This window comes from Balearica regulorum, chromosome 3 (assembly GCF_011004875.1).
Source record: "Balearica regulorum gibbericeps isolate bBalReg1 chromosome 3, bBalReg1.pri, whole genome shotgun sequence".
In the NCBI taxonomy this organism is placed as follows: domain Eukaryota; kingdom Metazoa; phylum Chordata; class Aves; order Gruiformes; family Gruidae; genus Balearica; species Balearica regulorum.
Window position 1 is genome coordinate 55,147,001 of NC_046186.1, and position 26,968 is coordinate 55,173,968.

The 26,968-nt window shown below is 43.0% G+C and overlaps 1 protein-coding gene and 1 long non-coding RNA gene across 3 annotated transcripts in view; both read left to right on the forward strand.

The window, feature by feature from the left end:
- Nucleotides 1-3,955, forward strand: LOC142600984 (uncharacterized). The gene is made up of 2 exons (XR_012834518.1): nt 1-1,768; nt 2,208-3,955. It is a non-coding gene; the product is annotated as an uncharacterized LOC142600984 (long non-coding RNA).
- The window catches only part of NUS1 (NUS1 dehydrodolichyl diphosphate synthase subunit), a 255,199-nt gene that overhangs the window by 11,639 nt on the left and 216,592 nt on the right, over nt 1-26,968 (forward strand). The window contains exons 4-5 of one of the 2 annotated variants that reach the window (XM_075747978.1): nt 4,044-4,143; nt 4,845-5,077. In XM_075747978.1, coding sequence (XP_075604093.1) covers nt 4,044-4,143; nt 4,845-4,935 — 191 coding nt within the window. In that variant the 3' untranslated portion in view covers nt 4,936-5,077. Of the gene's footprint in view, nt 1-4,043; nt 4,162-4,844; nt 5,078-26,968 lie in introns of those variants that run through there. The other variant, XM_075747979.1, reaches the window with a different exon arrangement.

The following is a 26,968-nucleotide window of genomic DNA, read 5'->3' on the forward strand; positions in this document are numbered from 1 at the left end:
GCATTTGGTTTCTAATATATTTATTGCTTGGAATGTATACATCTTGATGCTTAGTCTATCTGGGTAGTTATGATTATTGCTTTCAGGCTTCTACTAAAATTTCTTACTGGTTTACTCCCTTTTGAGTTTTTTTTTAAGCAGAAAAAAGAAACCTTAAGCTAAATTGGAGAGTCTAAGCTTTTCAGAGTTTACAACCTCTGTGGGATGTTCTGTGATAAGCTTTCTGGAAAAAGTACTGCTGGGATCACCTGAAACTAGACTATTATAACTTAAGTTGACTTCCTGCAAGTTAGCATGCTGCAAACCTGGGTACAGGCAGAGAGTCTCTTCCAGATCTAGTTACAGCAATTAAAGCTGTTAGTGCTGCCTAACTACCACCCTGAGTGCAAATGATAGAGCACTTGCTGATCTCTTGCTGCTGTATAACCCACACTAGTTTAATTACCATCACTACTAATTCATGCAGATTACTGACTCTGTGCTGAGGAGCGTGGCTATGTGCAACAGCTATGAGAAGGGCAGGGCTGCGCTAATCTCACATCTGGGAGAAGTAGTTTAGAACAAGCCTCCACTTCACCAGTGGTGCTACAGAGCTGTAATAGTTGCTCGGTTTTCCTAGGTGATCCATGCATGTTAATTGCAGCTGTAATTAGCTTGGCAGGGTTCAGATTTCAGATCACACACTTCAACTTGGATGTCTGCAGGCACATTATTGTGTCTTCCATTAATTGGACTTTAGAGTAATTTTTTTTTTCAAATGAGTGGTCAGCTGAATTGCTCTGCAGACTAACTACCATGGCAGTTTGCACACTTTAATCTTAATTTCAAACTGAATTCTATCCCTGTTGTCAGCATGCTGACATGATAGCTTCTCACTGTAACAGAATTAAATGTATTTAATAAGGTACCTGAAGAAGTAACTTAGACATCTATCCTGTTATACCCCAAAGGCAATTTAAGGAAGTGAATAATTCTTTAAAACAGTCACTCATTTCATGAAGAACTGGTGACAGTTGATACCCACATATGTATTTTGGCCAGTGATGTTTAACTGCAGCTTCTCAAACACTTGTTCATTATCTTCTGTCCATGCATTTAAGTGTCAGGATATGCTAAAAATATTAGTCTTAAATTGAGCAGATATATTGTTCAAGTAATGCATGCTAGCTGAGCACAGAAAGAGAAATCTTCTAGACTTTTTGTCTGTCAAAACTGTAAACTTTGAAAATAGGCTGCTTAACCTATGTGGCTAATAACTAAGGATAGTATCTATAACTAGTCCTGCTTATTAATTTGCTTGGTTTTAATGTTTAGGACAGTTGGAGGTGAAGAACCATTCTTTCATGACTTATTTAGCAGCAGCTTATGAAACTACTCATTTTAGTCATAGGCAACTTTAGTTTCTGTGCATCCTTGATGGAAAGGTATTGAATATAAACATCTGTGAGTTACCAATCTAAGTTGAGAGTGAGTTCTGGAAAGCAGTACTTGAGTAGTTATATTTTTAGGGCTTGTGTTCATGGTGACTTCTATAAGTTTCTGGTTTTTCACATTGATTTAAATATCTGATGATGTAGTTTAACTTTCTGTTCATATTTAGGATGCAGTTATTGAAGTCGAGTCCTAAAATGGTATGGTTCTAGCTTGTCATGTGCCTTTTCTGGTTCTTCATCCAGTCATGCTCTAATTCTTACAGCTTGAGTTTTCCTCAGTGTAAGAGTACTTTCTTCTGAGTAATGCCTCAGCGAACCAGCTTGTTTTCAGAAAAGTAGGTGCAAGCTGTGTTATAATATTGTCTCTACTTGCTGTCTGCCTTCCCAGTAAAGAACATGACTATCAATTAAAGCTGTTCAAGTTGCCCTATAAAATCTATGTGAAGGGTAGTGCTGTCAGCTCTGCAAATTCTGTCAAGTTCCCCTCACAGAACTCCTGACCTAGAAGGGATGTTGCCAGATTCCTGTCCCTTGAGTGTCCAAGTCTTTTGGCCTCTTATTTTTAGTCTGCTCCCAAATCCTTCTATCTTGTCTGTGCTAATCTTGAAGAGTGCTGCAACTCTAGCAGCTCTGAGGGAGCTCCCACATGTAAAGTATCTGTAGTGTTGATATGTTTAGGTAGAGAAATGGATGCGGAGTGGAAAGCTCAGTACTGTGCTTTGAATAGGCTGTTCTGACAGTAATACTACAGTGTATGTTTTCATTTTCCTTCAGATAGGAACCAGAAGGAAATATTAGCATTAACTTAGCTCTCTGAAGGTCTTTTCCTGTTTGAAAAGCCATTGCAGTGTTGAAGATCCTGCTGCTGAACTGGCCAGCTGAGGAGTACTCAGCTACTGAATCAGCTGATGAGTAAAACTGTCCACTTCTTCCAGAGTCCCCACTTCTAAGTATTCGCTGCTTCCCTGCAGAGCTCTTTCATACTAACATGCTAGCTTCTGAACACATAAGTGGCTTCTGCTTTATAATTTTTTTCTTAACTTTGAGATAAGATTTGGACTGTGGCGCAAGGCAGTTGTATCTAAATACTTCATCCTTCCTTAGAAATGCATGTGCTTGGGAAAATACCTCTGGTAAAAGGATTACTATTGTGGTGATTCAGTGGGGAGCGAGGATGTGAACTTTTTTGAAATCTTCAGCTTCAGTTTCAAACCCTGGGTGGAGTGAAATCCAATAGGATCTTAGTTTCCTGTTCTGTTATCCCCAAAGTTAAGCTCCTCTACAGCTAAACTTAAACTTGTAAAAGGCTTGTGACTGGTTTGTTTGTTTTTAAACAAATGAGAAAACAATTGAGAAATAACATCTGAAGTTCAGAGCAAATAGGCAGTACTAAACTTTATTTGCTAAAGGTAGGCATTATACAATGTAAGCGCTCTTGCAGTTAACTTGTAGAATTAGTGGATAATGGCAAGGGTAACAAGAAATAGCATGCAATAGTCATGACTGATTGCAGCATTATAGCAAAGTAGGGTGCTGTATGACTGCTGGAATGCTTTTCAGATGAGCTAGGTAGGTGCATGAAGAGCAACTTACCTTCTTGGGTCCCCTTGGGGTACTATACTGGTTTTCACATGTTGCCCTAATCAACTTGCTAGAATTAGCAGGGAAAGCTGGACTAAGACTAGTCGTTTTAAGCTTATTGCCTATCTGTTAATTTTAGCCTGGAGTAGGTCAGGCATAGCAGAAGTGTATGGAAGGGAGAGACTGATTATCTTCAACCTCGGAAGACCAGTAGGATGCTCTTGTAGTGGAATGACAGTGATTTTAAGGTATAGGTAGTAAAAGTGTGGGCACGTAGTGAAGTCATTCCAGTGTTACCTGGCCCTGTCCTGGGATGGGTCATGCTGTCCACTTAGTAACAGGAAAAAAAATATTGCCCTGTTCTTCCTCATCTAACCAGAAAGTTATCACCTGCAACAGTTTGTCTGAGATTTCATAGTAAAAGTTGTTTTTAAAATTGTCTGTCTAGCTTCATACTGAGAAAGAGACAATTCATCTGACAGGGTATTTTTTTACAACTTGTTTCTTGATGGTCTGATGTCAATTTGTTCTTCTATGGAATCCCCTTAAGGTTTTTTTTGTGTTAATAGTCCTTTTACTCCACTTAACTGCAACTCCATATAGTTGAATTAGAACTGTAGTAAGTATGGGTCAGGGTACAGCATGTTCTATGCAACTAAAATCAAGTCTGCCTAGACAAAACTAGAACAAGTTGGCTTACACAGCAGTATTAAGGTTTGCTGTTATTCAAAACAATGTAACTGTTCCTATCGCTTTCCTTACCAAGTCTTTGAAAACTACCTGATGTAAAAATAACAGTCCAGCTAGGCCCGCACTGGCTGCCTAAGCTTTGGCTCAGTTGGTCCTGTTCAGGTGGTACAAGACCAGTCTGTCCTCTTGGGCTTTTAATTGTTAACTTGTCCTCAGGAGCTGTATTTCATTTAAAAAAAAAAACAGCAGCATTTAATAAAAAAGCAGATGCCTTAGGGTTTAGAATTAAACAAGTCTTCTGGTAAATTTGATAAAACCTAATTTAACTTGTTCCTACAGGTACAGATGGATTTCCTGATCCTGATTTAGTCTTGAAGTTTGGTCCTGTGGACAGCACATTAGGATTCCTTCCGTGGCACATCAGATTGACAGAGATCATGTGAGTTGCCTATAAATACTGTAAAACAGGTTGGAATAATATCTAAGCAAGTCTTTATGTGACTTATCTTATGGAAATAGCTAGAAGAGGAGATCTGTCTAGACAAAGGTGTCTGGAGATTGACATGAGGGTATTTAAAAATTGTTAAATGAAACCTGTCAAACATTCATTGTTGCTCCTTCAGCCACAATTAGGCAACAGCAGGCTTTACTCTTCAGGTTTGAGGAACAACTTCTGTCACCATCTAGTCTCAGTGGTCCAGTCCCAGTTCTGTCTGTGTTCTGGTTGTGAATTTTGAGTGGCTTCCAGCTTTCTGTCAGGGAAACTAAGGATATAAGGGAAATAGGATAATGTAAAATGATCATGCCTCTGGATTACTTCCAATTTTGGTGATAACTGAACTGACTAGAGTTGCTTCATTTCTTAAATCTGAGGGCACTTAAATGTCTGGGCAGACCTGTGCTTCTCCAGTTTTCTCACTAATTTGAAGTGCCATATGTGCTCTTCTGAGTAGGCTTCCATTTAGAGGGTGACAAGATAATAACAGCTACTGGAGTTGAGTGACAGTAACAGTGTTGAGAACAACTTCACAAGGTTACTCGGCCAAGAGCTTGCTTTGTGTAGTGATATTCCTGACTGTCCATATGAACTGTGCAGTGTTTATAAAGGCTTATTTTAACTTTTCTAACTTGCTTTCTCAGTTCTTTGCCTTCCCATCTGAACATCAGTTATGAAGACTTTTTCTCTGCCCTCCATCACTATGCAGCCTGTGAGCAGCGCTGGGGAAAGTGACTTCTGGCTGAGCATGTGGAGTCAGGCTTTCTGTGGGAAGGAATTGATGTCTGTTTACAAGCACCTGTGACCCATAAGTCTGGTTCATAGTCCTTTCTTAATTTATCAACAAATTCAATAAAGTGTCTTACCTTTCTAGAGAGTCTGTGTGAATGCGTGAGAATCTATGGGGAGGGGAAAATTCACATATTTCCGTTATGAAAGACAGTTATTGCAAGCAAAGCTGTTCAAAGCTGAATTACCCTCACTTTTGTATCCAAGTGACCAAAAGAACATGCAAGAATTAAGCCTTGTGAAATCTACAGGACACCATAAATAGGAGTTCCGTGCCCTGAAGGCCCTTACATCAAAGGGAGAGATTGCCTGTCTCCTTTTAGTTCTTCATGGTCAGGTATATTTCAGAGCTAATCACCTGGTTTATCTTCAGATATATTACAATATAATGTGTGAGTTCCAGAGGGGTCAGTTCTGTTAACTGCAAGGATAGAGGCTGCTGCTTGGCTGTGATGACTAAGCCAGCAATAGGTATCAAGTTATAGAAATACTGAGAAGATTCTGTAAAAAGGAATGGAAGCTTCTATGGTAAGTGGATTAGGCAGTCTGTGTAGCACTATCCATCCTCTCTTTTTGTTTTAAGAGGTAAAATCAAAGTATTCCTACAGCCCTGAGTGAAAATTCTCTTAGCATCAGGTCAGCTTTCTATAGGGAATAAGCCTAAACAGTACTATGTATTGTCTGTGTACCAACTTTCCCCATCACTTAAGGTGACAACCTGGCTAAGGCTCTGGTACCATTTGCTGAAAAATGTGGAGATGGATTTGGTCTGCTTCCATGGCCAGTTGTGCCCACGCACCCAGCAGGGGAGGCTGCTTCAGCCTCTCGTTAGCCTTGTCCTGAACTGCACAGTAGAAGTTTGACTGGGAGTCTGCAGCAGACAGGAAGGTGAAGTTGAAGCTGGACTCCAGTCTCAGAGCTGAGATAGCTAAGTAGATACATAGCTAAGTGGTCTTCATGGTGGAATGCCCTATTCCAGTTACATTCCTGTTGTTGGAAGTAATTTGAAATTGCAAGTTTTTATAGCAGCATCTAAAGCAATATCTTTAGAGCTGTGTTACTGAAGACAAACATTAATACTGCAGCCTTCTGCCCTGCAGGCTGTAGAGCTATTGGACACTTCATTCTGGAAGTGCTTTTTTTTTTTTTGTTTCCCCCTCTTCAAAAGGAATCTGGCTTTATCTCTTTCAGGATAGACATGTGAGCAGAAGGGAAAACAACTGCTTCTAAAAGGGAATTGCCAGATTTTAAGTGAATGTCTGCTTCATTGTGAAACTGTATTTTAACTGTTGTAGCTTGATGTAATGTTAAAAGCAGATTGCATAAACTCTTAGCTGCAGTTTCCCATCATACTAAGATAAGATTGTAGTTACAGGAGAGAGCTGGGTTCTACTTTATCTCATAAAAGGGAAAGACATGCTTAATTAACTAATGGCTTTGACATCAAGTAACATTGCATATGAGCTGGAATGCTCAGAGTACAGTTGGCTGCCTTTTGCAGACTAGCCTTCAATGTTTGCCAGTTACTGTGTTGCAGAGAAGATGACCAGTCATTTAACAGTTCCTGGCTTCTGTCGTTGCCAGAGAAAAGTTTTCTCACTGAATGTTAAATTTAACTTTTTTGTGGGGAGCAGCTAGTCTGTTGGAGGGTATCTTGAGTATTGAAGTTTATCTGTAATACAAGTTTTGTTTTATTAAAATGTAAGGTTGTGTTTAAGTTACCATATGTAAGTGTTACTGTGTCACTGAAGCAGTTTTGGTGCTGGCAGTAAAGATATAAAATGGGAAAAGCTTAGTTTAGTCATCGAAAGTAATCTATTTTTTATATTTGTATCAAACTGCCAAAGAATGCTCCTAATACCTGAGCTCCTCAGTCCTCAAACTTCTGCATATCTCAGCTAAAAAGACTTGTTCTGTGTTGGAGACAGATCTCAAGGTCTAGGATTTGTCTACAGAGGAGTGCTTAATGAAACTAAAATGATTAGTTCAGCTGCATTTGATTCTACTTAATCAAATCTCTTCTGATGGCTAGTTTAATTGTGAATTAAGTGTTCCTCCTGGAATTAATGTAGTTGAACTAATCCACGTTATCACTTAGTTGGGATTATTTTACTGTCCCTGTGTGGGCAATCTTCAGTGAGCTGTGCCAAAAGCACTGTGCGTATCCGCAACTCGATCTCTGAATGTACGTCATGGCAGTCAGCGCCTCTCCCCGGCTTGTTCTGTGTGAAGGTCTGTGGTATAGCTGTGACGTGCTGTATGGCCGTCGTCTCTGGGTACCTGTACATAATGTGTAAAACAAGTTTTTATGGTTAGGGAATCAATTTATTGAACTTTATTATTGAAAGTTAAATCTGAATCTGTAAAACAAGAAATCAATAAAAGACTATAATCTTTCTACAGCCTATGGTGATACATGAATACTTTTGCAGGTTTGACTGGGGAGATGTAGCCTCATCTGTTTTGCTACATCGCTCTGGGAAAGTCGAGAACTTCAAATGGCTGTGCAAAATGCCTCTTAAATTGCTTTCTGTAGTGTAAGAACTGGACAATTTTTATTTTTTTTCCTTACACTTCCAACTTCTTAGAACCTGTTATGAAATCTTTTCTAGAAAAGCATTTATCATAAAAATACCTCTTTGATAGTCCTGGGAACTTGCTAAACTTGTTCCTGGCTACTGAAAAGTCTCTCCCTGCTGCTGAGTCATCCTGGAGGCCTCCTGCCAGCCCTCTCGCCAGCCCCGTCCTTCCGGCAGGGTGGAGGGAAGGTGCCATGCAGAAGAAACCTCCACAATCTGAGTGTTCCCCGGGGTGCTGGGCATGACCCGCTTTTGAAAGGGGAAGCTCATGTGTGCGGGCAAGGTTTGAAAAAGCATCGGGGGTCCTGGTGGGTAAGAAGCTGACCGTGAGCCAGCCTGCAATGAAGGCCAGCAGTCTCCCAGGCTGCATTAGGAGGAGTGTTGGTAGCAGGTCAGGGGAGGTGATCCTTCCTGCTCGGAGCTGGTGAGACATCTGCAGTGCTGGGTCCAGTGCTGGGCTTCCTTGGTACAAGAGACACACGGACTTACTGGAGCTAGTCCAGCAAAAGGCCATGATGATGATGAGTGAAGCATCTGTTGTACAAGGAGAGGCTGAGAGAGCTGGGACAACTCAGCCTGGAGAAGGCTCAGGAGGGATCTCACCAATGTTTATAAATATATGATGGAGGCAGAGTGAAAACAGCCAGACTTTTCTCACTGGTTCTTAGTGGCAGGCTGAGAAGCAATGGGCACACATTGAAATACAGGAGAATCCATTGAAACATCAGAAAAACAGTGCTGTGAGGGTGGTCAGAGAGCAGAGCAGGTTGCCTAGAGAGGTTGTGGAGTCTCCTTCAAAACCTGACTGGAAGCAAGGGGGTGGGCAGGACGGATGTTGGACTAGATCATCTCTAGAGGTGCCTTCCAACCTCAGCTGCACTGTGGAATGGAAATCTCAAGGAGTCAGACAAGTTACTTTACAGAGAAGGGAGTTTACAGCACATAGTCTGCTGTGGCCACAGTTCAACTGTGCACGCTTCAGAGGAAAGCGATGGTGGGGAGTGCTGCTGCGGCTGGTTGGCATGCTCCACTCCACAGCAAAAGAGCGTGCTGGGCACAGACAGTGGTGAGTTTTCAATAAGCTTGCAAATTAACACTTGGGCCTCAAATTCCCAACTGTTGACAGAAATTTTTTGCTCAGTTATTTTGCAATAGAGATTCTTCTGTATTGTCTGTTATCACATCCTTCAGGTTTTTCTTCCTTCTTTCCTTACCCAGTGCTGCAGGCACTCTGTTTCCTTAGATAAGCAAGCTCCTGGTAAGAAAACTGTCATGTTATTGAAGTATACCCTGGATGATACCAAAAATTTGTTACCACGCAACTCAGTGGACAGTGAATGCAGAGGAACTTGTATGGCTTTTCACCAAATTGGCTTACACCTAACTTCACGCTTGCCAGCATCAAGCTGGCTCTTAAGAGCTGCTTGGGTGTCTCTGGTGCATTTTGAGTTATTGCTTGCACAGATACAACTTGCCTATAAACGTTAATAGTGGTTTCCAAACTGTAGCTGGCTCTAGAGATAAGTGTTCAGTATGGTGCTCTCTCACCTCAGACAGTTTTTAATAAAGTCAGCGACGGTGGCTCGCTGCTGTTAATTTGTAATTTTGATACCAAAGAATATTAAAGCTGTCTGTATGATGTGTTGCCCCAACATGAGAGCCCCCATTCATGGTAACTACTACTCTCTTAACAAATTACTCAAGTTTCTACATCTTTCCTCTTCTTTTTTCCCTTCCAGTGGTGCACAGTAATTGGTGTCTAGTAAAGGAACTAGGTGAGATCCTGAAACAGTTGCTTTACAGCAGGGAATTTGGAGACATGGTCAATACTACAGCTGTTACAGGAAATAGGTCTGCAAAGCAGTTCTTGAAATTATAGTGATTTTTAGGACTTCTTGTAACAAGCATGCATCGAGCAACTGTACAGCATAGTGTGCTGCATTGAGTGAAGTCTGAGGAGCAAGTAGAATGTAAAGAAAAGGTCATTCTTTTTAGGAGAAAGTATATACTTATATCTGTAAGTGCTTTCCAAAGTACTTCACAGAAATTACAAGAAAAAATAACCTGGTGGTTGGATTTCCTGTATGTTTCATGAATTCAGCTTGTGTGTGAAATCATAACTGCCTTGAATAGTCCCAAGTGTTGTAGAAAATAAGGACATTTTTAAGCATAGATTAAGCATTTTTTGTCTTTACAGTTGAATTAATGTTGCACTATTAACTGTGTTTATTCCTTGGCACTGAAAGGAGGTAACTACCGAAGGGTAGGTGCAGATAGTGTTAGCAGTTTCGTCTGCTGACCCCAAAGTGCCAGCTGCCCCACGGGAAGGCTCTGCCCCGTGTTGCCAGCAGGGACTGTGCTGCCCAGCCAGCTCCTCGGGCAGGAGGAGCGCTGGGGACATGGGGACAGGCGCCCTGCTTTGGCATGCTGGCTTCCACACCGCCATCCTCTCTGGGGTTGCAGCCCCCCCCCGACCTCTGCTCATGGGGTATTTTCTTGGAAAAAGGTTCTCGTTGCTGCTCCCAAGCAATTAATGCAACAGCAGCAGCTTCAGCTGAGGAGCGAGGAAGGAGCTGCAGATAAAGGCTGAAGAGTAGCCCATCCTATGCAAAACTTCCCAACTGGTCTCGCTGTGAAAGTTACCATTTGTTCAATTTTCACCACACCATGAATGACTATAAACAACATCTAGCTGCCTTCCAGCAACTAAACTACTTTGGTAAGCTTGAAATGCTAAAGCAAATGAATCAAAGGCCACGCTGTAAGCCCCTACACAACTTTTTTCCCCTCAGATCTGTCAAATTAAAAGGGAGAGAGCCTTGCAAGTCCTTCTTCTGCTGTATGTTCCTCTGTGTTAAATGATGCAAGACCTCCCTGAATTCCATTGAATTGCTCTGCTGAGAGCCATAGGATTATTCCTTAATTGCATCCAAACCAACTTTTTTAGATGATGAATAATATTATGTATTATACAGAAGCAATCCTCAACCTTAACTTTGAAGTACTTCACAAATCAATGTTTAATGAAACCGTTCGCCTTGAGGTTTTTGCTGTACTATCTAACTGGCTGAATACGAACACACGCCAGGGCTCTTTCATCTCCCTGACAAGCCTTGCTCTTTAATACAGCATATATTCTCTGACCATGTGCAGCCAGTCGGTTTTCAGTACTGTTGTTTTCTATACGTATCTTACGTATTTCCCTGGCCTGCAAAAGTACTGCCTTGCCCCCCCAAAAAAACCCACAGCAGAAGACCCTAATAGTACCGCAGTTTTGTAATACAGTTCACACTGTAAACATTAGAAGCCCAGTAGCCAATAAACTGAAACAAAACATTTGTCTTATTCCTTGGCTGCAGGTGTTTGTTGTAATTTTAATGGAAAAGTTCTCTCCGAGTCAGCTATCAAAGTTAAAAGCTTTTCATTAGACTTTGTATTCTATAACTCTGCAAAAGTTGCCACTTTGTTGGCAGGGTGCCTAATATTTTTTTGCAAGAAAGGTGTCTGAAAATGTCATTTCAAAGGGGGCCTCTCTCTAAATCTGGCAGTGCAAGGTCATTTTTGTTAAACTGATGTCATGAGCTGTTCTGCAATTTCCATTTTTTAAAGTTGAATTTCAAATAAAATCTCCTCTTTCTATCATGAAGGAGCAGTCACGTTGTTGGAATCAGGATCCAGGAGGACATATTGGCACTATGGCAATAACAATATCTTAAATAGAATTAAGTACTGTGCTGGCCCCAATTCTTGGTAGTGCAGTGGCTTTGAAAGAAAGCAGAGAAAGATGGTGAAGAGAATTAGAGAATTGCAGGAAAATGTTGCTCAGGAGGAGGAGGATGGCTGGAGATCACCTAATCTAACCTGGGGTTCAGGTTTTCTCAGCCCTTTTCCAGCACTCCATCCCTGCAATGTCTCCCTTGCAGAGCTGGGCTGCTGTAATTCAGCACCCTGAAACGGCAGCTTTCAGGTGTAAAAGAAAACTCAGGAAGATTTCAGAGACAGCGCCGAGTGTTTTGCCGTGGACATCGTCAGATCAAAACTGTCACACACTTCTGGGGTTGGAGAGGAAGCATCGAGGTCTGGGGACCGGCCCTGTAGAAGGCCCTGGCAGAAACCCCTCTCATTTGGACGGAAGTGGTTGTTGGCCCCCGATATCTTTTAGAGCAGAAGCTTGGATTTTCACAGACTCAACTTGCAAATCTTATGAGTAGCTTATATATTTTAAAGTAGTTTTAACTGATCGAAACATGTAATTTCCCTCACGTACCAACCGACAAGCCATGCAGCCCGTCTCAGGAGCTGGCTGGTGAACACTGTGTGTGCTGCACGCCGGCTGTGGGGTGGGCTCAGCTCATTGCCCAGCCCAGTGCTTGGGCACCAGGGACGGTGGCGCAGGGCTGGCAGGACTTTCCCCCACGCTGTCTGGCAATGCCAAGACCATTTCCAACCCTTGACTTCATTACTGAAGACTGTTCAGTCTGTGTGAGCCTCTCTCTCTGTGTAAGTATATTCTGGAGGCATACAACAGCTTGTGTGATAATGATTGCTGCCTTGCAATTCTTTCCATGTAGCTACCTCTGACCATGTTTTATTTAGCTGGCTGGCCACGACGAGCTCTGCCCTGATAGCCTGCAGCCTCCTCCAGCTCCAAGCAATTCCACATCCTCCTCTGAAGGTTGTGCTGACTTAATTCTCCACCTGCTCATGTCCAGGAAGGAGCTGGGCATAGCCTGGCTGGTCCACGTCAGGAGGAAGGCTGAGGTGAGGGTGGTGCCTGCCAGGGCAGCCCCGAGGAGCCCATCCACGTCTCCCAGCCACAGCTTGTGTCCCCAGCACCACCCATCGCCTTGTCCTCACCTCTGCAAAACCCTACTTCTCCTGTGTGGGCAGGAAGCCTCCTCCTGGCCCTGCGTGTCCCTTCTGCTCCTGCGTGACTCAAACCCACTTGCCAGGAGCACATGCTGAGGACCTGCTTCTTTCCTTGGGGGGCCCCTCATTCTGCAGGGTCTCCCTGTGCTGGCACAGGCATGGGGCGATGCTCATCTCCACACAGCATGCTCCAGCAGCAGTCTGTCTGTGGTACCCTTGCTAGCAAGGCTTTCAAGTGCTGCATCTCCAAATCAACAAGTCTATCCTCATTAAGGATTTTTTTTTTTCCCCGAGAAATAAATTAAGGAGTTGGCTTACTTTGAAAGCAAGTGTGTGGTTTTATTCATAGTGAGTCTTTAAAATATGTGGAATGCGTGGGAGGTAACAGCAACGCTGGAAGATGGGATTTTTTTTTTTTTTTTGAGGGGTTCTTTTCAATGGAAAGAGGAAAGAAAATTAAATTTCTATTTATGCTTCATCTCTGGTATGAGTTTAAAAGTGCATAGGAATGGGAGTAAAAAGATAAAACTTCTTATACTGACACCAGCTCAGCTGCATTGCACACATTGTATATGTGCAAAATGATCTGATTAATACCACAGTGGTTGTGCAATATAATCAATGCAGTACTGCTGAGATTCATTGCTTCCTGCTCTCCCTCATTTTACTGATGGTGGCATTTAAATCCCAATACACTGAGATTGTGTTTATCCTACATTTTTATGGTGACCAGGTCAAATTAATCCATCTTTCTTACAGCAGAAGCAAGATCTGTGATTGCTACTGCAGGTGACACTGTTTTATAGGGTCTTTTGCCTTCACGAACAAAGAGATGGGAACCAGCGTTGCAAATGTCATTTGCATTGCACCCAGGCCTGTGCAGCTTGTGGAAAAGGTTGTGGAGACCTGCAGATACAGGAGACAGAAGTTTTCTGCATGAGTTTAGCATGTAAATTCAGAAACCCTAACCACACTTCTGCTGGCATTGTGCTAGCAACCACAAACCTGAAACAAGCTTGCTCTTAATTTCTGCTCTTTTTAGTGTCTGTCAGAGTGCTGCTTTTCTAGGAAACAAGGGAGGTGGATGTCACTTTGCACACCAAGCTCCTCATAGTTGGTAGGTTGTCCCATGTATGGCCTTAGAAGTAAATTAATCAGTGAAACAGCTGCTAAAGTCTTGTGAAAAGTAATTTTAAACATCTGAGGACAGCAAAGTTGCAATCCCAGTTGTAAATCCAAACGCACTGCTTTCAGCTCTTAGGGCGCTCCACCCCACTTCCCAGCACTCCCTATTTGCCCTGCTGTGCTGTAAACCACGTACGAGGGCAGAGAGTTGTATATGAGGATATCCTCACAAGAAAGGAACTACCAGCTCTGAAAGTGTGAGCTTTTAGAAGGCTCCTTGTACGTGGTGTTTGCAGCCCTCGGCAAGCCACCAATGCATTACAATAACAGCTGTGTTAAACTACTGAAAGCTAAATTTCAGGAAGAAGAGAGCATCCAAGTCTCAGGATCTCTTATCAGGATCTCTTACATTTTATTCATAAAGTTAACTCTTTCTCACAGTGTATTAAGGAGGCAAAAGAGAAATGGGGAGGCCCATGGGAGACCTGCCCTGGCTTCAGGACAGAGTTCTACGTAGTGTCTCAGACGGTGGCATTCAGAGGTGATGCTAAGCACAGCATGGACAGACACAAGACCGTGGCTGAGGGCAGAGCTGGGCTGCTGGGCTCCCCCGCACTCATCACCCCGCTGCCTTCCTCAGCCCTCTTGGCAGCACAGACCCAGCAGGAGGGGTGGGAGTGCCCAGCCCTGTACCTGTGACACCCCCCCACCCCTTGCTAGCTCCTCACTGCAGCTCATCTGCAGTGTCACCAGAGTACATCCGTGGAGCTGTGCTCTGGCTGCCCTCTGGCAATGTGTGGCCGGTCGGGTTTTGCCCCCCCCCAGCTGAAAAAGCCAAGCCTCTGCTAACAGAGGGCATGAAGCAGGCTGAGCACAGACCCTCCCCAAACACGTGAGGCAAACAGCCAGTTCTGAGGATGTGCTGTGCTTCAAAATGTGCTGTATTGGGTCTAGCTGAAATGGAGTTAATTTTCCCCATGGCAGCCCTCACAGTATTGGTAGCCAGCAAGGTGCTGATACCACCCCGGTGTTTTGGCTCTTACTGAGCAGTGCCGGCACACATCAAGGCTGCCTCGCCAACATTTCTCCCCTCTCAGCAGCAGGCTGGGGGTGGGCAAGGTCTTGGGAAGGGAGGAACCAGGACAGCTGACCCAAACTGACCACAGGGATATTCCATACCATATGATGTCTGCTCAGCAATAAGAAGCTGAGAGATAGGGGGAGGGATTGGGGCATACGTTTCCTTACATTTGTCTTCCAGAGCAACCGCTACGCATACTGAAGCCCTGCTTCCCAGGAAGTGGCCGGACATTGCCTGCTGATGGGAAGTAGAGAATAATCTTTTGCTTTTGCTTTGCTTCCACACGGGCCTTTTGCTTTTGCCGTATTAAACTGCCTTTATCTTGACCCATGAGTTTGAGGTTGTTTTTGTCCATCTTATTTTCTCCCCTCCCTGTCCTGCTGGGGAGGGGAGTGATAGAGCAGCTTGATGGACACCTGGCATCCAGCCAAGATTGAACCAGAGCTCCCAAAAACCAGACAGGCTGTTTTTCTGTATTGATTTATCACAGACCTTTCTTTACATGATAGCAAGAATTGATTTTGTTATAGTATCTTCAAAAGCCCTAGAAATGTAGTACAACTCCATGTTTTGGCTATGCCAGGAGATCTTTTTTTCCCAGCAGTATGCAGCTGAAACAGTTCTTAGGAAGGTGTAAATGCTATTTAGGCAAAGCTCACCCACTTCAACACTCTGCTAAAATTTGTCTGAGCCATCACAAACCCTACTGCTCATTGTGGTGGTGCTTCTGGCATGAGGACCAGGGTTATCCCTCTTTTCCAGTTTTTAGGAGCTTGCCAATGTAGCTGTGCTCATTCTAATCACAATTTCAGATTGCCTTGGTGTTGGTTCCTATTGCTTTCAACAACAGTCTCCTGCATCTTTAGGCACCCAAAGATGTTGCACATCTGGTCCCAAACCTTGTGTCCTGGTTTCAGCTGAGATGATAATTAATTTTCTTTCTAGTAGCTGGCATAATGCTGTTTTTTGGATTTAGTATGAGAATAATGTTGATAACACACTGATGTTTTTAGTTGTTACTAGGTAGTTGTAGTGTCAGCACCAAGCCAAGGGCTTTTCATCTTCCCATGCCCTGCCAGGTGCACAGGGAGCTGGGAGAGCACAGCCAGGACAGCTGACCCAGCCTGGCCAGAGGGATATTCCCTGCCATAGAACGTCATGCTTTGGATAGAACTGGGGAAGCTGGCCGGGAAGTGGGATCACTGCTTGGAAACAGACTGGGCATTGGGTTGTTTTTTTTTTTTCCTTCTGCATGTGGTGAGCAATTGCATTTGTGCATCACTTACATTTATTATTATTACTACTACTATTAATATTACTATTATTATGATTCTTTTCCTTTGTTATCCTATTAAACTGTCTTTATCTCAACCCAGGAGATTTTTTTCCATTCTCCTCCCCATCCCCTTGTGGGAGGGAGAGGTGAGTGAGCAGCTGCATGGTGCTTGCTTACCAGCTGGGGTTAAACCACAACACCTTGGTACAAGGAACAGAAATGGGTCTGCCTGTAACAAAACTTACTGTGTTAATTGTTTGCATTTTTCACCATCTTAAGAACAGAATCTCCTTTGGTGTGAATATCTGTAAGTATATTAGATATATTTTTGTAGGAGAAACTTAAAAAAGAGTTGGCATGCTTTTGCAGCTGAAGTCCCATTTCCTCACACTGCATCCACAATGCTAACAGGGAAGCATAAACTGCCTGATGGCCTCAGGCTGCCACTTTCCTATCTGGCATCTCTCAAAGCAGACCGGGTGCCTGGGGAAGCAACCAGCCCTGTGTTCCGGAAGTACCGGAGATAACGCCTGTGCTCTGTGGGCATGCTTTCTGCACGGAGCAGAGGTCCAACCCTGGTGGCTGCAAGCCCAAGGCTTAATGCACCTTGTAGATACAGGCGCAGTAAATCTCTGTGATGTTTCATGGAAGCAGAACACCCATTTCTACTGCCTAGGGACAGCGCCTGGTTTGAACTGCTGCGTGGTAGCTCTAGTGAGGAGGTCACTGGTCGAGGTGCCAAATTCTGCTTGGACAAAGTATCCAGAAGAACAAAGAGGGCATATTTGGAAAACCTGCGTGGGTAGCCCCAGAGTTACCATGTCCTAAAAGATCAGATCTTGCTTTGACCTGAGGAGAAAGTCCTTAGCATTTTGCTGACCAATGTGGAAGAATCAATTCCACCTTCGATTACTGTTTTGCAAACAACTAATAACTAGAAAATACAGGTCACCAGGTCTTTTACAGTAGGACATCCACCACCAGATAGCATCAGCTTTGACATTAAGTCAGTGAATGGGTGACATAACCTACTCTTAGTCATTTTTATTATGGTAGTAATGAAGATGGCTCGGGTAACTCAAATCTCCACAGCCAGAACATACCATCTGACAACAGGCCCATGAGCCACCTATCATAACATTATTCTGACTTTAAATCATTCACAATCTTATTCTTCAGAGCATCATGTCAGCTTATCTTGACCATTACACCTCTTGAACTGGGAATCTATTTAATGTCACCTGATCTCTCTAATCTGTAGTACACAGTTTATTTTTATGCAGGAAATGAAAACTGCAGCATGATTGTATCATCCTGCACCTTCAATTTCCGCTGTATACAAATACTGAATAAATACTGCTGCTTTGATGTGTTTAGAACAATACTTTCCAAAAATATATGTTTATTTTCAGTGGCCTAGCCTGGTTCTCCAGGTGAAGAAAAGGCTGCAGTGTTATTGATACAGAATTGTGATATTCCTAAACAGTGTAATAACATTTTCTTTTTTTATAAGTTATATATCAATCTAAGAATATTATGTCTAAAAAGTCAAAGAGTAAATTGTTGGATAAGGGGTTTTGGTTTTTTTTTTTTTTGGAAAATTGTTTTGATTATTTGCTTTGATATGTTAGACTACATCATGTGCTGAGCAAAACCCCAACTTTCTAAGGAAGCACGTTTGTGAAGAAAGAAGTGCTAATGTTGAAAGAGTTAATGTGAACATAGAGGGCACCAGCACCCCTCTAAAAAGAGGAAATTCTAGGAAGGCTGTTTCAAACAAATTGAGCCATAGTATGCTGAGAAAAAGGAGCATCCAAAATTAAAATCTCCAGTATAAATCTGTACCATTTTTTTAATGCACAAGATTCTGCAGATTCCATGCTCAGCCAGAAAAAGCACAAGCCAGAAGATACAAATGGTTAGATGTGAGACTTTTGTTATCTGACCTTAAGGAAGATGCAAACAGCTGCAGAGCATCCACTGCTGCTCCGGAGGGAGCAGGATCTCTGCAGAGGTGACTCCGAAGGTTACAGTATTGTCAGGCTGAAAGCAGCAAAGTGAAAAGCAAGAAAAGGAAAGAATAATATCACATTGACTCCAGATCATGTTTGGGGTTTTTTTATATATCTTTTTAGCAACAGATCAGTGCTGAAAGTCCACCTGGGGTTGTCCTGTGGGAACAAGACATTACATGTGTGAGCTTAATTCAATCATCTCTAGGCTTTTGCAGTAAAACTCCACTGTTCTAGGGGAGAGTGTCCAGTCCCCAGACTATTAAAAAAACGAATCTGGCTTCCTCTTCCTTTTATCTTTAAAGCCTCTTTTGTTGTTTGCAGGCTGATAGAAGAAAGTCGCTTGCAAAGGGATGGAAGAGGGTTTATAACATCAGAAACAAGGACAACAGGAGGACATCCTGTGCTGCAGAATCTGCAAGCATGCAAAAAATGAAATTTAGTGATATTAAAAAGGAAAAAAAAGAAGGAGCAGGTTCAAAGGAAATTGCTCAGTAGTATTTTTTTATCAACAAACAATTGTGAGTGGGGATGGGTATAGCAAGGTGTTAAGTTTGGAGATAAGTCAGAAATTTAAATAACAAAAGGATAAAAATTTTTTGGCCACACAGAAGCTGCAGGTCTAGTACACTCCTCCCACCACCCATGAATAAATAAAGTGGAAAAAACCCCCTAAAAGACCATTTTTTTTTTCCATGACTAGTGCATAATACTGGTTTTTTACATTCACCACAATGCTGAGCTGGCATCCAAAAAAACCCTCACTTGCAAAAATGAATTGCGAAGACCTCCTCATGCTCTCAGGGACCCAGCCTGAAATAAATATGATTTTTTAAAAAGCGCTGAGCATCTTCTTCCACAAACTCAGGCCTTTTGGGACAGTCAGTATTACTGACTACTTTGCAATAATATTTTGTGTAGAGCCTTGGCTGTTCTTAGCTCAGTACCTTTACACTGCCCACACCAACAGCAAACCTGAAACCACAAGCAACACGGTGCTTTGGGCAACTTTGGTTCTCAAGGAGCTGCCAGCTTTCGATGCTGCTACTACAGCTCCTACAGTTTAGTACTCAGCCAAGTGCACTGAGAAGGGAATTGGCAGATTCCCTGTTTTGGTCAACAAAGTAAAATATAGGGGAAAAATAAAAGACTCCATAAGCATAGCAGATTTCAAAGCTATGGGGAATACCTGGGTCTATAAGGAAGCTTCGGAAATATCTGATATTCCTGGTTTTAACACTAGAATTTCTAACATTATAAATCAACGCTATGATAAAATCAAAGAGCTGCTGTAGTATAAAGGAGGATGGAGACCATTGTTTTAGTGTATCCCTATTGTAAATGCAGAGTCAGAAATTCTGGACTACTCTTCCTACAGAAAAAGGAAGCTGCAGAAACTGGCCACGTGCTCTCACCCCATGCTGGAAAAACTCTTCTTAGCCCAAAGTGGCTTTCAGCTTCCAAAAGCATGCTTTCAGGGAAAAAAAACCCAAAAAACCAAACCAATCTATTGGCACTCAGATACAATTAGAAGATGATACCCTTTGTTTTTACAGCCATGCCTTGTCCCCTAGCTGGTCATGCATACTGTGGTTAGAGTACAATAGTTTCCTAGTCTGGTTTTGCCTCCAAGTCATGCAGAGAGAGGCAATTCTGTTGACCTTGCTGTGCCTCAGCTTGGCCGTTCATGGACTTCATCTTCTTTACCTGGCCTAAGGTCACTGTGAAATTTAAAACATGCCTTCAGCTTCTGAACAAAAATGCAAGTTATTCCTAGGATGTCTTTTCTAGTGCATTTGCACCTGGTCGGTGGTGATTTTGCTACACCAATCTGCCTTTGCGATGATCAAAATCAACCTGCAGGTGAGTGTTCGGAAGCTGTTCCCACAGGACCAGGCTGTTTTGTCTCCATTCCCTCTCAGAAATACCCATACTGGCCCAGGGGGTGCAGGCTGTGCATTACAATCCTGTCACTAGGGCAGGTATGGCAGAGAGAGAACCGACAATGCCAAATGTCTATAGGAGTTTGAAGAAGGAAAAAACACAGAAGAAAAATCCATTGAGATCTGTTAAATGCAAAGAAAACACCTCTAACTCTGGGGCTGGATGCAAGAGGAGGCTAGGAGAGTACCACATACTATCACCAGGTCTTATGCTCTTCCCTAGTCACCTGCTACAGGCCACTGCTGGAGGCAACATACTGGTAGGTCTTGGGTCTGACCTAGTAGGGCCATTCTCAGGTTCTTCTTACAGCAAACCTAGGAATCTCCTTAAACCAATTATATATTTGTCTTGAAAGACCTGGCATACAGTGCTGACATACATACTCTGCCCCTCAAGAGCCAGAAGAGCATCTCAAGCTTTATCTTACAGAGCTGGTAACATCCTGAAGGCTTTTTGAGTATTTTATTCAATTAGGACAATCCTGTCCTTAGTGGTTTATGCCACATTTGGTTAATGCCTTCTTTTCAAAGACGTCTGTTGAGAGCACATTGCATTTCCTACATGGGACGAAAGCTTGTTAGCCATTTGTTATTTTGACCATAGGGACTGAAGCTAAAGTTTGCACAAGATACGGATGTCAGCTGAATAACAGCTGGATCATTTGGGATGGAGCAGATACAGACTGGCTCCTTCAACAACTGCTTCCCAGGCGCGCACACACACCTTCTTGGGTTTTGATAAGATGTGGAATTTTTCATATAAAAAGTAATCTTGGGCTTGGCTGTTATCTGGGTTCCACCGGGAAAAAAAAAAAAAAAATCAATTTCTAGCTCTATTTGAAATTATGTTCAGAAATTTATCAGCGTCTCTTTTCACTTGAACCTCTTGAAGTGAGGCAACAGAGGAAGGAAACTTAAAAAACCACAGGAAGCCTTGAGCATTATTTAGGAAAGAGCAGCAGACAAAATTAATATCCATGTACTTTAGACACTTGATTACATTGTATTTCTTGTGCTGTATAATTTTGCCTCTAAGCTCCCTTTCTCACCTTTCCTTCCATCTGCATTAAGCAAAAACTTAGTACAAATGTTTCTGGGAAGTACAGCTCTTGTTGAAGTGATAAATATTTACAGTCAGGGTAATTTGCAATACCAACGTCATTTTGTTGATACAGGATCTTTCCGTATTTTGTATTTTTGTGCAAACACATAAATGGGAAATAAATTTGTCTTAATCAAATAAAAAGTAATTAAAAGGATTGTAGCCAAAACTGCTGGTGTTGCTTCTAAATGTCACAAAAATGGGATTTCAAGTGAGGCGTGCTGCTTTTCAAATGTATTACAGACATTGAAAGAGATGTGAAGGCAGAAGACTGGCTTTTAGAAACAGTGCTCTAAAGCCAGGAAGACTTAACAACTTGCACATAGAGGAATTGCTGAAGGAAACACACACACGTATTAGGGGATGGGATCATGGCTGCAGTGCGCTTCCCAGAGCCTTCCAGGCCAGCCAAGCTGCACATGATGCAAAAATGTGGTTGCTTGTACATTGCAATTTTTTTACTTATTTCTTTAACTTATTCTCAAAAAAATGGGATGTGGGGAGAGTTTGTGGTCTTCCTTATAAGAAATAATAAAACCCTGCCTAGATATTTTATTTTCATTGTTCCTGACCCTCCAGACTTCTGGCTTTAGATTAAGCAGGAGTGGTTTACACCAGCTAAGATTTGGGTGGAGAAATTTTATCTAAGCCGCCGGCTGAAACCTCCTGTGGACCTTATTCATCACTGATGGGGAATATTTCTGTGCACTGGAACTGAAAGGCAAGGAGCCTTCCTTTCCAACTTTTTAAATTTTAAAAATCTCTTTCCTTTGGGTCTATTTGCTTCTGGAAAAGCAGTCACTGGTGGATTTGTGTTGTGGGGAAAAGAAAATGTCTTCTTCACCTTTCCTTGCCAAAGTGCTTGCATTTAGAAGTGTGTGAGGCCACACAGGCAGAAAACCTCCATGTCAGCAAGGGAAGCGATTCTGCCTCTGCTGTGGGAAGGCTTCCCAGGTAATGGAAATTAATTAAAACCACCTCAAAGGGCTACAAATATATGTATTCCTGGCCACTTTACTACAGCAAACAGCACATTTCTCACCTGACACATCTGAAACGCTATGTGAAGTGTGTTGAGGAGGGGAGCAGCGGGTGATGGTGCCTGAACCCTCAGCAGGCACCATGTTCTTAGCAGGAGAGAGAAGACCGTTGTGGGAAGGGTGATGCCAGCAGCGCTCTTGTCTATGGCTTTCATCTTGGCTTCTGCGCAGGGTGGGGAGGCAGGGCCCAAATTACTTTGCAGACTATGGATGGGAGAGGAGAGACAACAAGGAGCGGCAAGAGCTCCTCCGGCTTTTGTTATAGGATCCCAGAGTTACTGTGGGAGAAAGGGGAGGAGCCATGAGCAGGCCCTCCCTCTGCCTGAGGCCGTCCCGCTTCGGGTGGGCAATGTGGAGAGCTGCGGTTCTCTGAGAGGAGGTGGCAGAAGACAATCTCCCTCCTCCTAGGTTTGCTAGCCCCCAGCCCCATTGTTCCTGCCCAGGCCCGGCTGCTTCTGGGGCTGTCCCGCCTCACCCCAGGGCCGCAGGGCTTCCCTTCCTCTCCCTTTCACCCACCGCTGCCACCCTCCTCAGCACTTCTCCCAGACGCCTCTAATCCCTTGTCACTCCCCAAACTCCTGAGCAACAGTGTGCCTTTGAGAAGGAAAAAGAAAACTTCTATTTTATTTGAGATTCTGCTGTTATTTTAATAAAGGAGGCCAATCTTGCTGTGCAGGTGCATGTAGGCCCAAGGACTGCACCCTCTGGTCTGCACCCAGATGGTCACCCATCTTACGGAAGGGGAAGAGTGCTTGCATCCCTTCCCATCAGCAATGTTTTGTCCAGCCTTTCACTTATCCCATAGTCCTGAGGGTGCTGGAAAAATAAGAATGTTTTACTAACAACATCTATAGCATGGCTGTGCTTACAGGTCATACCCTATGCTGGGGCTACACACATAATACTTAGCCAACACTGAGAGGTGAAAAGACAGAGCAAAAGAGGACACGAGCGCTGTCATTCAAGCAGGTCTAGAAAGGACGCACCACTTCTTCTCTAGTGCCTAGCCACGGTCCCCTGCCACATTTGCAGCTTATCCTGTGGGACAGGGAGCACTAGGGGAATGCCCTGGGGGACCAAGATGAGTTTGTGTGGATCTTGATCAGCTTAGCTTCTCCTAATTTGAGGGGAAGTAGTCAAAAATTAAGAGGAAGAAAAATCTACTCCTTGTATTTTCTTAATTGAAAAGAGAGAACATTCTGAGAATGTGTCTCCATTCTCAGATGAACTTGATTTTTTCTGTCTTGTTAGGGCCTAGAGCTTTCAATAGCTTCCTGGCAATAACCTCAAAGTATGATGGTATTTGTAAAGACCCACTTCCCTTTTTTCTTTTCCTTCCCTTCTTTGAGAGGAAAATCTTGTGGTGTTTGCAATGCAGAGATTATTTGTCCAAATCAGTTAAATCTTCATAGGCATTCAGCACTTGTTCAGTACAGGATTTTTGCATGCATGCAATCAATGAACTCTTTTTAAAATAGCCTCCCTTTATTTTAGCCTTCAGACATAAATCCAGATATTTAACTTCTATATCTGCAAATATTTGCCATAAGACAACTTGATCACATTAAATCAAAATAACATCCCCAATGTAAATATAGAGGGCACCTATTCTAAATTAAATGCATTCTAACCAGGAGGTCCCATTGGCACCCTGATTTCTCCTGCAAGTGTTCATGAAGGGTTTGAGTCATGGCAATGCAAAAGGATTTTCTAGTCCCAGATGAAGTGTCAGCACTCTAGAAGAGCTTTAGTCCCCTCAGTTTGGTGAGTGGAAGTGGAGTTATTTTCAAAATAATATTGTAATGTTGTCATTGACAGTGAAAGCACTGAATTAGTCTGAAGCTTAATTTTTATTGTTATTGACATTTAGGCAGTGAAAGCACTGCTTTGTTGGGGTTTTTTTTCCATTTTTTTTTTTTTTTCACAATTAGACATAGAAAAGAAAACATTTCAAGTTGACAGTGCAGTTGTTATCCTGGCTACTATGACTTCGCCACTCCTTTCCTCTGAAAGAAGAGTGCTTTCTGAAATTAAGTAAGAAATTAGTAGTGGGCTATGGAGAAGACAGAGACAGACTTCTCAGAGGTGTATGGTGACAGGACCAGAGATAACAGTCACAAGATACAGCAAGGGACTTTCCACCCACACATGGGAAAAACAGGAAAACAGATGTCTCAGTGAGAGGGTCACATGCTGGAACTGGGGCCCAGGCAGGACGTGGCCTCTCCAACCCCACAGATTTGCAACACTTCACTGGACGAGGTCCCAGGCAACTTTGGGACCCTGATGTAGCTTTGAAGTTGGCTCTGGTTCGAACAGGACATGACCTCCAGAGTAACCTAAATTTTTCTTAGATTCAATGGAATTTTAGATCTATATTTATTTTAATGGCATTGAATTCCCCTCTTGCTCCCACCCAGCTCCTGTGAAAGTCAAATATTTAAAATAAAAATTTCCCTTTTCTTAAATGGCCTCAAACAACCCTGCTTAACCCAGTAAGGACATAAAATCTCTCCACTTATGGATGCCCATATTATATCCAGATTTCCTCCTGTACTAAGACATTAAAATTTCTGGGCAGTAACCATCTGATTTTGATGTGCCAGTTTCAGGTTTTGGTGCTTCTGGGCACTACTATAGTAATGAAAATGCATTTATCCAAGCACATCCCAAAGGGAGGACTGAGTGTCTTGCTGTCTCCACCACAAGAAGTTTTCCACAAATCTGCCAGTTCTTCTCACTCCCTGTCAGGCCCAGGGCTGCCCAGATGCTGCTGCTGTGCTCCTATGCTGTACTTCAGCTGTGGCCCCATGGAATGCATACGGGACAAGGGACCCCTAAATACACAGTGCCACAGAGCAAAAATGCTCAAATTCCCGAGAATCCCTGGGGACTGACTTTGTATGTTGGGGTGCGCTGGCCCTTGCATACGTAAGGACAGTGCTGCTTCAATGTCCCTCTCCGGGATACAATCAGCAAAACCACTTTTAGGAAGCAACTGGCACTGAAGCACCTTCACAATTCCCTGGAGATCATCTTCCCCCACCTTCCCCCTGGCTGGTGCTGTGGCCCCGAGGGAGCAGGCTGTGGCACCACAACTTCTCGTTTCAGCCTCCATTGCTCTGCTGGGCAGTATTTCAGGGCAGGGGTTGAGGGAGGCTGGTTTTACTCTGGCTTAGGTGGTCCAGAAGAAACAAAATGAGGCTCTTTTACAATTGATTTTGAAATCAGTACAAAAAGTCAGTTTGCTGAGTAAGGAAGATCAAGGTGAGAGTATAGGCTGAAGTGTTGTTTCAGCCTCTCCCGTAACAAAGAGAAACAGCCTGTCAGCACTGGCCAGGCATACTTAAATCACATACATCTCAATGAAGCCAAAGCACAGAAAACATCCAACAGGCTGATAAATGCAATTAAACATATTTATGTGTGCTCACATTTGGCTCAGGGAAACCTGCTCGTGCCAATGTTCAAACTGGGAGCAAAGCCATTTCCACCCATCCATGATGCTACTGTCGGTATTGAAATAATCCAAATGGTTTTTTGACCAAAAGGTCTGTTGGGTGGTACCTGCCTTGGAGATGTACCTGTATTTTCCAAATGCCTTGCAGAAGCCTTGGTTTTCCTTCGAGACCCTGGGAAAAGAGGGTACAAGGTAGGGGGGGTTGCCTTGGGTGTCAGCCCGGGGAACATCTGCCCTGAGGTGCTCTGCCAGGTTACGCTGGCCACTGCCCCCAAATCTGCCCAGCTTTCCTGGGAGCCAGCTCGGAAAAGCGGGTTTTTCCCACATTTTCCAGAAGATGGAGCTCAAGAGTCTCCCATGTGAAATAGTAAAAAGATTGCCTGTGCCTAGGGAATACGGGAGGATAGACATGGCTCCTGAGGAGCTACCTGAATCATAATTTTGTAGCGAAAGGCTTAAAATATCTTGTAGGCAGAAAAGGAAGCACTGGCCCCCAAAAATGTGTCTAGGAATGATGCAGAAACGGTGAATTTTACTCTTAAGTAATATGGAGTGATGACTCAAATATAAATGAAAAAGAGTAGAGTTTGTTTGAGAGAAAAACAAAATAAGGTGCAAAACAAGAAGATACCAACTACTGAACTAGGAACTAGAATATTAAATGGCATTTCCTGAAGTATTTTTGTGCCCTACACCCCCCCACCCCCCCTTATTTTTCTCACTGGCCAGAAAACTGCCTTCCCTGGGAAAAACTCAGGGAAACAACGAGGAGATTCATATTTTCTTGGGACTGAGCCCACCACCAAAAGTCTGTTTCCAGAATGGCTTAAAACATCTTCCAGCTTCTGCAAGAAGAATGACAGAGGAGACAGATTGAACCAACTCTTAAGGAGAGAACCGTGCACGTATGAGAGGTCAGTGGGAGTTTGCAGAGATTAACAACTAGAGCCATCTGCACTCTGGGAAAAAATCAAAGCCATACCATATATTGTGTGGGAAATCCATGCAGCAACACCAAAATCCCTGGGGGTCCTATTAGTCAGACCACAAGATAGCCACAAGAAAACAGTTGAAATGAAAATTATTAGCAGCTTGCTCTCTTTAGAGGTCATGTTCAGGTCCACCATAGTCTTCTAGGAGAGTTTTTGAAAGAAAAATATGAGGTAATTCTCTGTTAAGCTCTTTTGGCATTGATAACAACTTCCTCCAAACCCAGTCAAACTTTTATATCATGTCTCAGCTGCCCAGTTCCATACTTAAACATACGCATCTCAACCTAACTGAAGCAATGTTGATGTAAAGTAGTAAATATTTATTTTTAAGATACTGTTATGGCATTCATATAATATGTATATTGTCAAAGAGAAATTTCTTTAGCTTAACTTTTCAACAGATCAGAGTAAAGCTGAGCTAATAAAAGTTGGAGTGAATTCTGCTGCTAGAAAATATGTGAAGGCCAGACACTAAGAAATTTGAAATCTCCCAGCATTCA